The 12,313-nt window shown below is 37.3% G+C and overlaps 1 protein-coding gene across 1 annotated transcript in view; it reads right to left on the bottom strand.

The window, feature by feature from the left end:
- MACROD2 (mono-ADP ribosylhydrolase 2) overlaps positions 1 to 12,313 on the bottom strand; it is a 1,942,726-nt gene extending 1,930,413 nt beyond the window's left edge. The window contains exons 1-2 of the mRNA XM_045078428.1: positions 11,993 to 12,313; positions 5,821 to 5,937 (exon numbers count right to left, since the gene is read on the bottom strand). Of these exons, the coding sequence (XP_044934363.1) occupies positions 5,821 to 5,937; positions 11,993 to 12,038 (163 nt within the window). The 5' untranslated portion in view covers positions 12,039 to 12,313. The remainder of the gene's footprint in view (positions 1 to 5,820; positions 5,938 to 11,992) is intronic.

Here is a 12,313-nt window from a genome sequence, read left to right as displayed (position 1 = left end):
CACAGCAAGGGAGGGAATACAAGCAGGGGGAGTGTGAGAGGGAGAAGCAGGCTTCTGGTCGAGCAGGGAGCCTGATGTGGGCTCAGTCCCAGCACCCTAGGATTATAACCTGAGCCACTGAAGGCAGACGCTTAATGACTGTGCCACCCAGCCCCCCAAAAAATTAGTTCTAATGAAAATGAGAGCAACTAAGTTTGAACTTCTAAGCTAATGATGCTAGTATTTTTAAAATGAAAGAAAGATTACACACATGCCTCTAGTCAACCCACAATCTCAAGATATTTCTATATACCTCAAAAAATGGAGATTCACACAAAGACTTCACAGTTCAGACCATTTCTAGTTAAGTGTTTTCAAAGGACTATAAATCAGATTGGTATATAAGATATGAAATATATCAAGATAAGAAATATGAAGTTTCCTCCTGAATGACCCATTTTAAAAAATTTGTCATACCTGAGTAAAATAATTATATATTTTTCATCTAACACATCTTCATAATTTATTATATTTCTCCTCCTTTGCTGTTCCATGTAAACATTAATAGTAATGACTCAAACATCTAAACTTACAGCTGTAGCTGTTTTCCCTGTACTAACTAGTAAGACAAAATTAGCATAAGCATAGCAGAGTTTTTGCCAATCCTTTGCTCCATCCAAAGAAAATAACAACAATGCTTCTTTCAGTGGTATTTTAGAAGAATTTTAACTTGGAAGTAGCAATGGAGAACAGAACACATACAAATTAACCCTGAGAACTTTTCGTCCCTACAAAGAAAACAATGTCATTTTTCTATCATATCCATCCATCCATCCATGTATCTATGTATCTATATTTGCTTTTCTACTATACCCTAAGACTACATTTTAGTAATTGTATCTTTTTATCTGAGAGCTATACTTTACATGCACATCCTTTGTAGACTGTTAACCATTGGGTACTCCCACTTAATATACATAGGTGGCAGGGAGAGAGAGAGAGAGATGCAAAATGATAGCCAAAAATTAAAATGAGGGGAGTCTGGAGGGCTCAGTCCATTGAGCGTCCAACTCTTTTTTTTTTTTTTAAGATTTTATTTATTTATTTGAGAGAGAGAGAGTGAGAGAGAACATGAGACAAGATCAGAGGGAGAAGCAAGACTCCCCGTGGAGCTGGGGGCCTGATACGGGACTCAATCCCAGGACTCCAGAATCATGACCTGAGCTGAAGGCAGCTGTTTAAACAACTGAGCCACCCAGGTGCCTTGAGCACACAACTCGATTTCAGCTCAAGTCTATTATCTCAGGATCATGAGATCTAGCCCTGCATCAGGCGTCACACTCAACATAGGGTCCACTCACAATTCTCTCTTTCCCTCTCCCTTGATCCCTCCCGCTGCTCACTCTCACACACTCTCTCTAAAATAAATTTAAAAAATTAAAAGAAAAAATGCTTTGATTACCTTTGGAAGATTTCAAGAAACCAACACAATTTAAAAACTGGTAAATAAAGGGATTCTAGCATCCATTCTGCCTTTCTGTATAAACTATATTCCATGGAAACAAAAAAAAATTGATAGGAGAAAGTTCTTTACAGCAGTCCAAATAATAAATGAAGAAGGAATGATCAAATCAGAATAAGACTCTTTTGCAACCTCTAATAAAATAATGGATCGAGGGGCGCCTGGGTGGCTCAGTGGGTTAAAGCCTCTGCCTTCGGCTCGGGTCATGATCCCAGGGTCGTGGGATCCAGCCCCGCATTGGGCTCTCTGCTCAGCAAGGAGCCTTCTTCCCCCTCTCTCTCTGTCTGCCTCTCTGCCTACTTGTGATCTCTGTCAGATAGATAATAAAATCTTTTAAAAAAAAAATAGTAAATAAATAAATAAATAAATAAATAATGGATCGAAGCAATGATCATCAATGGCTGTGAAAATCATTAGGTGAAAATTTGATATGGAATTTTACAATGGATAGATTAAGCTGGCAATACTTGAACCCAGTGATCGATCAGTCTTATCAACAGAGAGGTAACCAAACATTATGCACCTTGTAAAATTATGCAAAAGAAGGTGTACCAGGGGTGCCTGCGTGCCTCAGAGGGTTAAGCATCTGCTTTCAGCAAAGGTCATGATCTCAGGTCCTGGGATCAAGCCCCACGTTGGGCTCCCTGCTTGGTGCCTCTCTCTCTGCCTGCTGCTTCTCCCTCGCCCTCTGCCTGCTGCTCCCCCTGCTTGTGCCCTCTTTCTCTGTCAAATAAATAAAATATTTTTTTAAAAAGGAGGTATAATAATCTCTGAAGTGTTCTTTAAAAAAAATTAAACCCAAGTCTGATCAAACCTCTGGATTTAACTTCCAGCTCATAAGTAACACAGTGGACAGAAGAACATGTTAAGTGACACTACAAAGATGCAGTCAGCAAAATCCAAAATGCAAAAAATTCTGTAAGACAAATAACCTACATTATTTATCAAATAAAATACAGGGGGTAGGAGAGAGGATAGAGGGAAAAGGAACTATACATTAAAAGAGACTCAGAAATATACTAAACGCAAATGTGGACCCTGTTTAGATCTTAACTCAAGCAAACCTGTATTAAAAAAGGAAAATCCTTCATGAGATGATTGTAAAAATTTTTAATACTAATTGGATATTTAATCACATTAAAATTTATTAATTTCACATGATCTGAGCATTGTGGTTATAGCAAAAAACAAAACAAAACAAAACAAAAAATGTGTCCCTAAATTTTAGAGATATATGCACACATATATTTACAGATAAAATTATTATGACAGGAATTGCTTCAAAACAATCTGGGAAAATTATTGGGAAGCACTGGTATAAATGAAATAAAACTGGCCATGTCTTTACTGTTGAAACAGGGTGACTGGCGTATAAAGATTCATTATATTACTCTATTTTTATATACGTTTTTAAATACTCATTTTAAAGTTTGGGGAAAAAAATAGAGAATTCTCCTTCATAGATGGTTAACCTCTGAGGTGTTATTATTTAACATACTAATTGTGCTCACCTACCCATGAGGCACTATTGCAGGTGTTGAGACATAGCATAAGAGACAAGCATTTTAAAATTCCCTTCAATAAAGCAACTGACAAATGAAATAATTATTAAGTAAGTGGAAGCACATAATTTCAGAGATTTGCCAAGAGCCGTTAACAAATATGAACATGAACAATAAGAAAGCAGGTTGTGGGGCCAGTTTTTTGTTTTTTGTTTGTTTTGGTAATCTCCCTACTTCCTCCTTTCTGCAGAAAAAATGATTTTGCATCTGGCAATTCTGGGCTTCCTATTTTAGAAGGCCTTAAAATCAAAATTATGACAAACACATTCCACTACTCCCTCGCTTGTTTAACTTTCTACTACAATATAATAACAAAAAGCATTTAATTAAAGTAAAGCAAAACTGAGCAAAGTAAGAAAAAAATTAAAAACAATTGCTTGAGAACTTTCCATGTAATCCAGGATATCAAGGCCAAAATGTCCCTCGATAAAAGTGTAAGTAATAAATGACAACACTTGAAATTGGAATATTGTGCAAGCCCCATAGATACTGCTCATGTCCTACAAATCAGAAACCATAGGACAAAGAATTATAGACTTCTTTTAAAACTTAGCTTGAAATCTAACACCTAAAAAATAGATATTATAAAAATCCAAACCTACTTAGATACTATACACTTATGAGCAGCAGCTTAAACATGTCAAAATAAAATACAAACTACAGTTGTCCTTTATTATTTTTTAAATTTATATTCTCAAAGAATCTTTCAAACTGTTAAAATACTAAAACTCCCTTAACTGCACACTGGATAGGTAACACTGAAAGAAAGCATTTTTGAAAGATATATATTATATAAAGTAATAAATAGATATTACTTGTCAGATGATGCATCTTCTTTCATGAAAAAAGAAGCTAGCCACTAATTTCTATGTCACAACAGGGGAGCACGTAACATTAGACAGAATAAAACAGTGTTCAAAAGAAAAACAATTTTGATCATATCACCTCACTTCCCATGAAAAGTTTTCAGTTCAAAAAAGCATGAAGGAATAAAAGTGAAATACATAGAGCAGTTGTAACCAATTATAAAATTCATACTGGGAGACAGGAGTAAATACACAGCATCCTGTTAGGGAATAACAATGGTAGGTGTTATTCAATGTATTTTTTTGATTTAGGGAATGTATCTTGGTGTGTGATATCTCTGAAAACACCCAACTGTGAGTTCTTGGACAACCCAGTTAAACCCTACACTTTTATGTGTATATTCAAACAGAAGCAGCCAACATAAAGGACAACTTTATGCAGAGGTGAGCAGACCAACATAGGGCACTACAACCTGGGTATTTGTCAATTTTGACAGCAACAGGAATTTACCTCTTTCTGAGAGGCAAAAATTGCTTTAAAAGAACATCAAGTATGGCATCCTTAGAAAAGTGACCAGTTCTAACAGCAACTAAGAAGAAAATCAGAAGAATGAAGTACTAGAAAAAGAGAGCTTTACTAGCCATAAAAAATGGTGCTGGAGTATTTGATACCAGTGTCTTATTAAAAAAGAAGAAATAACTGAGACCCAAACATGAAAAAGGCACACGGTTTTAGATAATCAAGGCCCAAATTCCATCCTTTTGCTCTCTAGTTCTACATTCTTTTCATATTCATTTTCATTCATTTTTCATTACATAGCACTACCTTCTCTTTCAATGAATGAGGTTTTCATTAGACTGTTAGAAAACAGCTTGCATTTATTAAAAACCCTGGGCAAAGATGTTATATGTGCATGTCCCAATGAGATTGTCCAATGACCCCCTTAGAACATGTTTTCAAGCAGAACACCAAAAAAATAAAAATTCTGTCTAAAATGCAAACACTCAGGTAAATAAATGTGTGTTCTCTTCACAGACACCAAAGCCGAACTGGACTGCGGTTTCTCACAGATTTTTCCACAGAAATTCATATTAATTTTGTTCTGAACCCATAGTATCTTGTATAGTTCCATCAATCTAAGACCAGAACCTGTGAAAATAGTACATTCCAAGTCCCTTTCATAAAGTTACCTCTCTTTCTCACTTGTTAAGTATCCTAAAAAGCACCCTATTTCTTCTAAGCTTCATATCCAGACCATTAACACCAATGAGTGCTAATTCAGAGGTAAGCATAAAAATAAATTAAATAAGTAATAAAAATAAATTAAAAATAGTATATCATTTTTTTAGAATTTTTCCCTGTACCTTTTCAATACTTAAAATTTCATTTATATGCTAACACATATCTTCACTCAATCTAGACTCTTATTAAATCATAAAGACTTTGGAGTAAATTTTGTCAAATACTTCACATGCAAATAAATTACAACACCATACAAAATATATATTCTTCTCTAAAACTATGGGAAATGTTAGTTTTTCTCTATTCTTCCTAGGATACTTCCAACTGTATCCAATCCTTAAAATAACTTGAAGAAACTTGAAGAAATAAATGAACCTAATCAAAACAAACTCAAAGGGCCACATCATCAAAGCACCAAATCCTTAATATTATTTGCTCCAAGAACAACTACAGAATAGTTTTAAGTGTCGTAATATAAATGTGGACCACTATATCGTAACATGAATTATGTTAATATAATTTCCTAAGTTTAAATAACACACAACAGACTTAAAAACAATTAAATGACAACCAAGCAATTACTTCAAATAGCAAAAATGTCATCTCTTTACTGAATGCCAGTTATTCATTTCTATCAATAGCTGTCCTGCAGAAGTCATAAATAAATGGGAACAGTATCTCCCTGAAAAATTGTTCTGAGAAACTTACCATCATTTTGGCTCTTGCCCTTCATCTCCTCCTTCCACGATAGGATGGTGTTCAGGGGAACATAGTCCCTTATGTATTCTTTGCGTCTCTCCTCTAAGGTCATCTTCAGTAAACGTTCTTGCAAAATAAAAGCAGAATCTCCATTTGTATTTAACTTTTAAGCTCAGAAATTATTTTATAATTTAGCTATTAATCATGTAAACAAACCAAAGAACTGGTTGGATGTTGAAAAACATCAAAATGAAAATCTAATGACTCCATCTTTGAATGTTAGAAAGGGTCAAGTTAATACCACTTTACAATGGGGGATGGGGCAGAGCCTGATGAGGAAGACTCTTATGATAGCCCAAGAAATAAATGAGCTCTTTAAATCAATATATATTATCAGTCTACTATGTGCCAAGTAATATGTTTATACACTGCAGGTGTAAAGGTGATCCTTAACCTTGAGGAGTTCACAAGACAAAAGAGGAATGGATACTATACAAAATAATAGCTACATAAATAAAATACAAAATCCTAAAACAGGTATGTATAAATGCTAAGAGCACAAAAAAGGCAGCCACCACAGCATTCCCTTCATTTGAAATGCCATCAACAATAAAAGGGCACTTTCAATTTAATAATATATTTGTGGAGGTAACTAAATACTACTTTTAATATACATCTTGATAAGATTAAAATATCTTTAAAAATGCATCTTAGAATGACAATATAAAAATATTATTAAAAATGCATCTTAGAATTAAAAACAATAAGTTCTTTATAAGTGCTAGGTACTTCACACATAAAATTTCATGGAAATCATCTTTCCAACAACTCAGCAAAATTAACTGTATTATTATTCTTATTTTGTAGATAAGGAAATGAAACACATCAAAGTTCAATAGCTGTCCAAAGCAAGAAAGCTTTCCATTAAAATCCAGTCAGATATCTCCAGAAGTCAAAAACCATACCTTATATTATTAGTCACTACAATGTATTACCTTCACAGGATAAGCTCCTGAGAAGAGGTGATATGTTTCTGTTATGTCAGCTGTCATGTATCATATACTTTACCAAAGGTCTCCACAATGTAAAGAGAATGACAGTTATTCTCTCTCTGACTGTCTTTAAGCACACTACAAAAATGAATGGATTTAAGGAGAGTACCTAGCTGTAGGTATCTAACCCTCATAAAATAATCACTTTAAAAGATTCTTTCCAGGGATGCCTGGGTGGCTCAGTCATTAAGCATCTGCCTTCCGTTCAGGTCATGATCCCAGGGTCCTGGGATCAAGATCTACATCTTCTCTCTCTCCCTTTGCCCCTGCTGTGCTCCCTCCCTCTCCTCTCTGTGTCTCTCTCTGTCAAATAAATAAATAAAATCTTTAAAAAAAAAAAAAGATTCTTTTCAGAAATAAACTGCAGAATGTATTAATTTAAGTACAATAGAACAGGAAATGGGAAGCCTACATTTTCCCCTGCTCCTAGAACTGGCTTTTCTTCAGCCACATTAGGAAGTAATAATAATAATAAAGTATTTTAACCAAACGTAATATAATCAAATCACAATACTACAGCACTCAAGGGTTAACACTGTACTGAATGTAAGATGCTTAAAGGGCATTTAAGTTGAAATCCAAGAATCTGGAAATCAGGAAAGAGATCTAGCTAGCCTAGCGATTTTGGAAATTACAACTGAAACTTCTGGTCCTAAAGGAAGTTCACAGGAAAAGGTAAGGATGTGATCAAACCTCAAAAGAAAAATTAAGGGGTAGACACAAAGAGGGGGAAAATGAAATAAAACTTAGATGTCACTGGACGTATAAGGTGAATCAAAGTGCCAATGATGTAGAAACCAGCAGACAGAAGAGTTTTAGTAAGATGGGGATTGGAGGGATGGGATAACTGGGCAATGGACGTTAAGTAAGCCAAGTGATACAAGGAGCACTGGGTCTTATATAAGACTGATGAATCACTGAAACTGAAATAATACACTATATGTTAATTGAACTTAAAATATAAAATAAAATAAGTAGAAGAAGGGAAATATTGTCAACTGCTATAGGAAGATCAGGAAGAATAAAAAGTAATAAGCCACTGGTTTTATCAACTTGATCACCAACAGCACTAAAAAGAAAGCAAAGTGGTTAACAGAGCTGTCTGGATTCTAATCCCCAACCATACAAATCTATGTGATCTTGGGTTACCTAATCTCTTAATGTCTCAGTTTTTCTGAGGTAGGTATTATACACAATTTATAGATGAAGCAATTAAGCCAGAGAGGTTGTGTAACATACATAATGGTCTACAGCTAGTAAACGATACAGGTAAGATTCAAATCAGACAAATCTTCAACGCTCTTGACCCTACAGTATACTACCTCACAGAGCTGTTGTGAAAATTAAATGAGATAACCAATGTAAGATACAGTAGTCCCCCTTATCTGCAGTTCTGCTTTCCATAGTTGTAGTTACCCATAGTCAACTACAGTCAAGAAGAAGATAATCCTCTCTTTGGCATATTGTCATAGAGTCACTAGTAACCTAACACGATGTCATGTCATTCACCTCACTTCATCTCATCACACAGGTGTTTTATCATCTCACATCATCACAAAAAGGATGAGTACGGTACAATAAAATATTCTGATGTCACATTCACATAACTTTTATTACAGTATATAGTCATTATTATTCTGTTTCATTAGTTACTGCTAATACGTTACTGTGCCTAATTTATAAATTGAACTTTATCATAGGTATATGTGTATACACACATACACACACAGAAGGAGAAAAACAGCATATATAGTGTTCAGTACTATACACAGTCTTAAGCATCCACTGGGGGCCTTAGAACATATCCCCATAAATGAGGGGAGACTGTTGTACTTAGAATAGTGCTGTGCACACAAACTGGACTCAAATAGTAACTCTTTTTATATTGGTACCATCACTGTTACTACTGAGTGGATTTAGAAACATTAGTTTCACTAGAGGACAGTTGAGATCCAGGACGACTACAAGGAAACTGAGGAAAAGAAGCAAGAACAGCAACTCCATGATGAAGCCCTTTGGAAAGAAAGGTATTTTATGGTAGAGACTCAAGTATCATTATAGGCTGAGGAGGGGAACCTAAAGACATTGACAAACTAAATATATCCAAAAGGGAATAAATGATAGCAAAAAAAAAAAAAAAAAAAAAAAAAAGGAAGGAAAAAAGAAAAGTGCTTCCATTAAGGTAAGAACAAGGCTGAGGACAAAGGACGTATAAAGAAATGGACAGAGGAAAATGCTAGGGCTGTTCATGTTAAATGACATACATTTTCTAAATGAGTTAAAAGGAAATGTCACGTATTTAATATAGGAGGAGGGGGTCCTGATAGAATAGGAAGCTTGAAGGAAATGGTAAATTTGGAATACTCACACAAAGGAGGAAAAGGGATGATTAGCACTTTCCAAAGCACTACTACAAGAGTTCAGATCATTAATATAGACATATTGCAAGATCAGTAATTAGGTTGAAAGATATCATGAACCAACTTGTAGTTTTAGTAAATGTCATAAGGTAACATAGAAATGCAACCTGGCCTTTGTCATTCCATTTATAGAAACATTAAGTATGGACACTTAGAAAAGATACAAGATCAATAATAAGAAAATAAGGTAAAACAGAGAGGTGATTTATGTTCCAGTACTTGAAATTATAACACACATTAAGTGGTTTTAAATTAGGGCTCAAAATGATACATTAATAATGTTCATTTAACATATGTAGACTTAAGTCCTTTGTTACTTGTTTAAACAATGAAACATACTAAGGACCACAAACATCTATACAGTTACTTCAGCATTACACAAAACTTTTCCTGAAAGAATACTTCCCCTTTACAGTCAATCTGCTCTATGAACCAAGCATATAAGTAGACAGACCTACTATTAGATGGCATACTGAGATAAAGTGTGTTTACAGAATGCCAGACATTTCAATGAGGAGGATAAGCCTTCCTTCAGACTTAAATAACAGCTGCAAAAATACAGTAAAATCCTCACCAGTGCAATGAAAGAAAAAAGGTCATGCATCCCATCAGCTTCTTTAATACTAACCACTGTATTAGAAATCCTTAGTTCTCTCTTGATGGTACAATACATACTTTTTAATATTAAATATTCAAAATAGACATCCTGATACACTGAGACATACACTAAAGTCTTCAAATCACAGTTTAAGTTTTTCCTTCACCATTAAACTCCATGCAAAAATAGGTTAGTTTTAGACAAGACATATTTAATTTGTTAAATACCCTCTTTAATTGTGCACTTGCTTCTTTACTTGAAAAAAATTAATTTGGTTATGTTTTCCCCTATTGTTAGAAGCAAAATATCAAAAACTCAAGACATTTAAGATTCTAAAATGCCTGCTTGACACAGTCCAAATGTGTAGATGTTAAATGAAGGACCATTATAACATTGTTACTTTAGGAACATTATAACAGAAAAATACTTCTTAAGCAATTACCATAATTTCATCAGTGAATCAGATATTGAAAACAATCTTGATTTCCATTATTTTTGCCTTCTTATCAATACAAAACTAACATTTCAAGACCATCAACAAAAATGGGCATAGAGGATCTTTCAATACTTACAAGGAAAATTGTTGGAAAAAAAAATTGGAAATGTGCTGAAACTAAAGTAACTGACACTGCAAAAACAAAGATTATTTGACACTACTTTATATATAGCAGGCTATTATTCTCAACAGAATTTTTAGTTCGATATAAGCCCGTAATCATTAAGACATAATTAAATGACATACAACCTAATCTTTCAATATTTTAAAAGCCGTTTTAGATCTTCTCAGGAGTTAATTTGAAAAAATAAAACCCCCTCCCCATCCCTTTCCTTCTGCATCGAAGTGGGCCCTATATAAAGGATTATTTTCCCCATACATTCTCTTTCTTATGTCCACTGTTTGGCCTTAGTGTTTATAAAGGCCAGGACTTGTGAAAAGAATCTACAGGTTTTAAAGAGCTATTATCAAGGAAATCAACTCTCAACCTAGTCACCCCATTATCCTTCTAATATGAAGGAAATAGGATACTTCGGAGAGATCTGCACTACCCTCACCCGACTTCACTCTGGATACACAGGTTTAGTCTATGTTAGCAGTAGCAATGCAAGTATCTGCTACACTTCTGTAAAAAAACTAAAGAATAGAAAAGTGTGAAAAGCATGAAAGAAAAAACGCCAGAGACTAAAGTTTTATGTCGGAATATTATCTAACTATAATGCCAGAGAAAAAGGTTGGGGGGGGGGAGAAAACAGGATTGGATGGTACACTTCAGTGTCTTCTTACAGGAATCAGTGCCACCGTCAATCTAGCTGATCTGGATAACCTTTTATATGTACAAATTTCAGGGGTAGATGCATTCAGAGAGAGTGATATCGGCTTCACGATCTTACACTGAGCAACTTCTGGTTACAAAAGGGCATGAAATACACAGAAACACACTGCAGAGAAAAGCCCCTTCAGACTTCGCTGAAAGCACTGATGCTCACGGACAAGAAGCCCGTATTCAGTTTCCCTTCGAGTTCCAGGTTTCAAAAGTCACACTGCGGCGCAGAAGGGGCCTAGAGAAGGGGTAAACGCCCGAAGGTGCGGACACTCTGCCAGTTGGGGGGTGGGGGACAGAGGGGAGGAGTGAACGCATGAGGGTCAGCTTGGCGCGGAGGCGCAGCTGCAGCCCGTGTGCCCGCCGGCGGGCACGTGTCCCTGGGACAACCTGGCCGGGAGTCCGAAAGTCCCAGATGGGGTCCGGGGAGAGGGTGGGGGACCTGGGCAAGTTGTGCCGCGCCCGAGAACTGACGCGCGGGGATCCAAGCCACCAGCCAGGCTAAGGCAGCCCCGCATGGGGAGAAGGTGACCGGGCGCGGCAGGCAGCAGAGGGGCGTGCGCCCACACGTGCGCGAGCTGCAGGTGCCCGGGGGCGGCGCGTGCACGCTGGTGTGCGCGCGCGTGTGCGCGTGTGCGCGTGTGTACACACGGACTCGCGAGGGAGGCGGCACCGGCCGGGCGGGCGCGAGGCGGGAGCTCGGGCGGAGGGCGCCGCGGCACACACAGCCCTGACCCCCGCCCCCACCCGACCCCCACCCCCCGCACCCCCAGGACTCGACGGGCCAGTTACCTTTCTCCTCTCTCCACACCTTTTTCTTCTTGTTGCTGGGGTACATGTTGCCGTGGGGGTGGCTGGCTTTAAGCTGCAAGTTCCCCAGGCTCACGGGCAAACAGGGTGTGTGTGGAGTGGGAGGGGTGGGAGGGGGCACTCGGGAGGAAAAAAGTGCAAGAGGCTCCGGGTCCCGCGCCACTCGCCAATCGCCGCCCTCTTCTCTCAGCCCGCGCTCGGCTTCGGTTCCCACCCGCCTCAGCCCCGCGGCCGCCGCCACAGCACCACCTCAGAGCCTGTCAACTAGGTCACGCCTCGCGCTAACCTAACACCCGCGCAGGC

The sequence above is a fragment of the Mustela putorius genome, unplaced genomic scaffold, assembly GCF_011764305.1.
Source record: "Mustela putorius furo isolate JIRA1106 unplaced genomic scaffold, ASM1176430v1.1 tig00000253_pilon_pilon_pilon, whole genome shotgun sequence".
Taxonomy (NCBI): Eukaryota; Metazoa; Chordata; class Mammalia; order Carnivora; family Mustelidae; genus Mustela; species Mustela putorius.
This window is presented reverse-complemented; position numbering and strand designations above follow the sequence as displayed.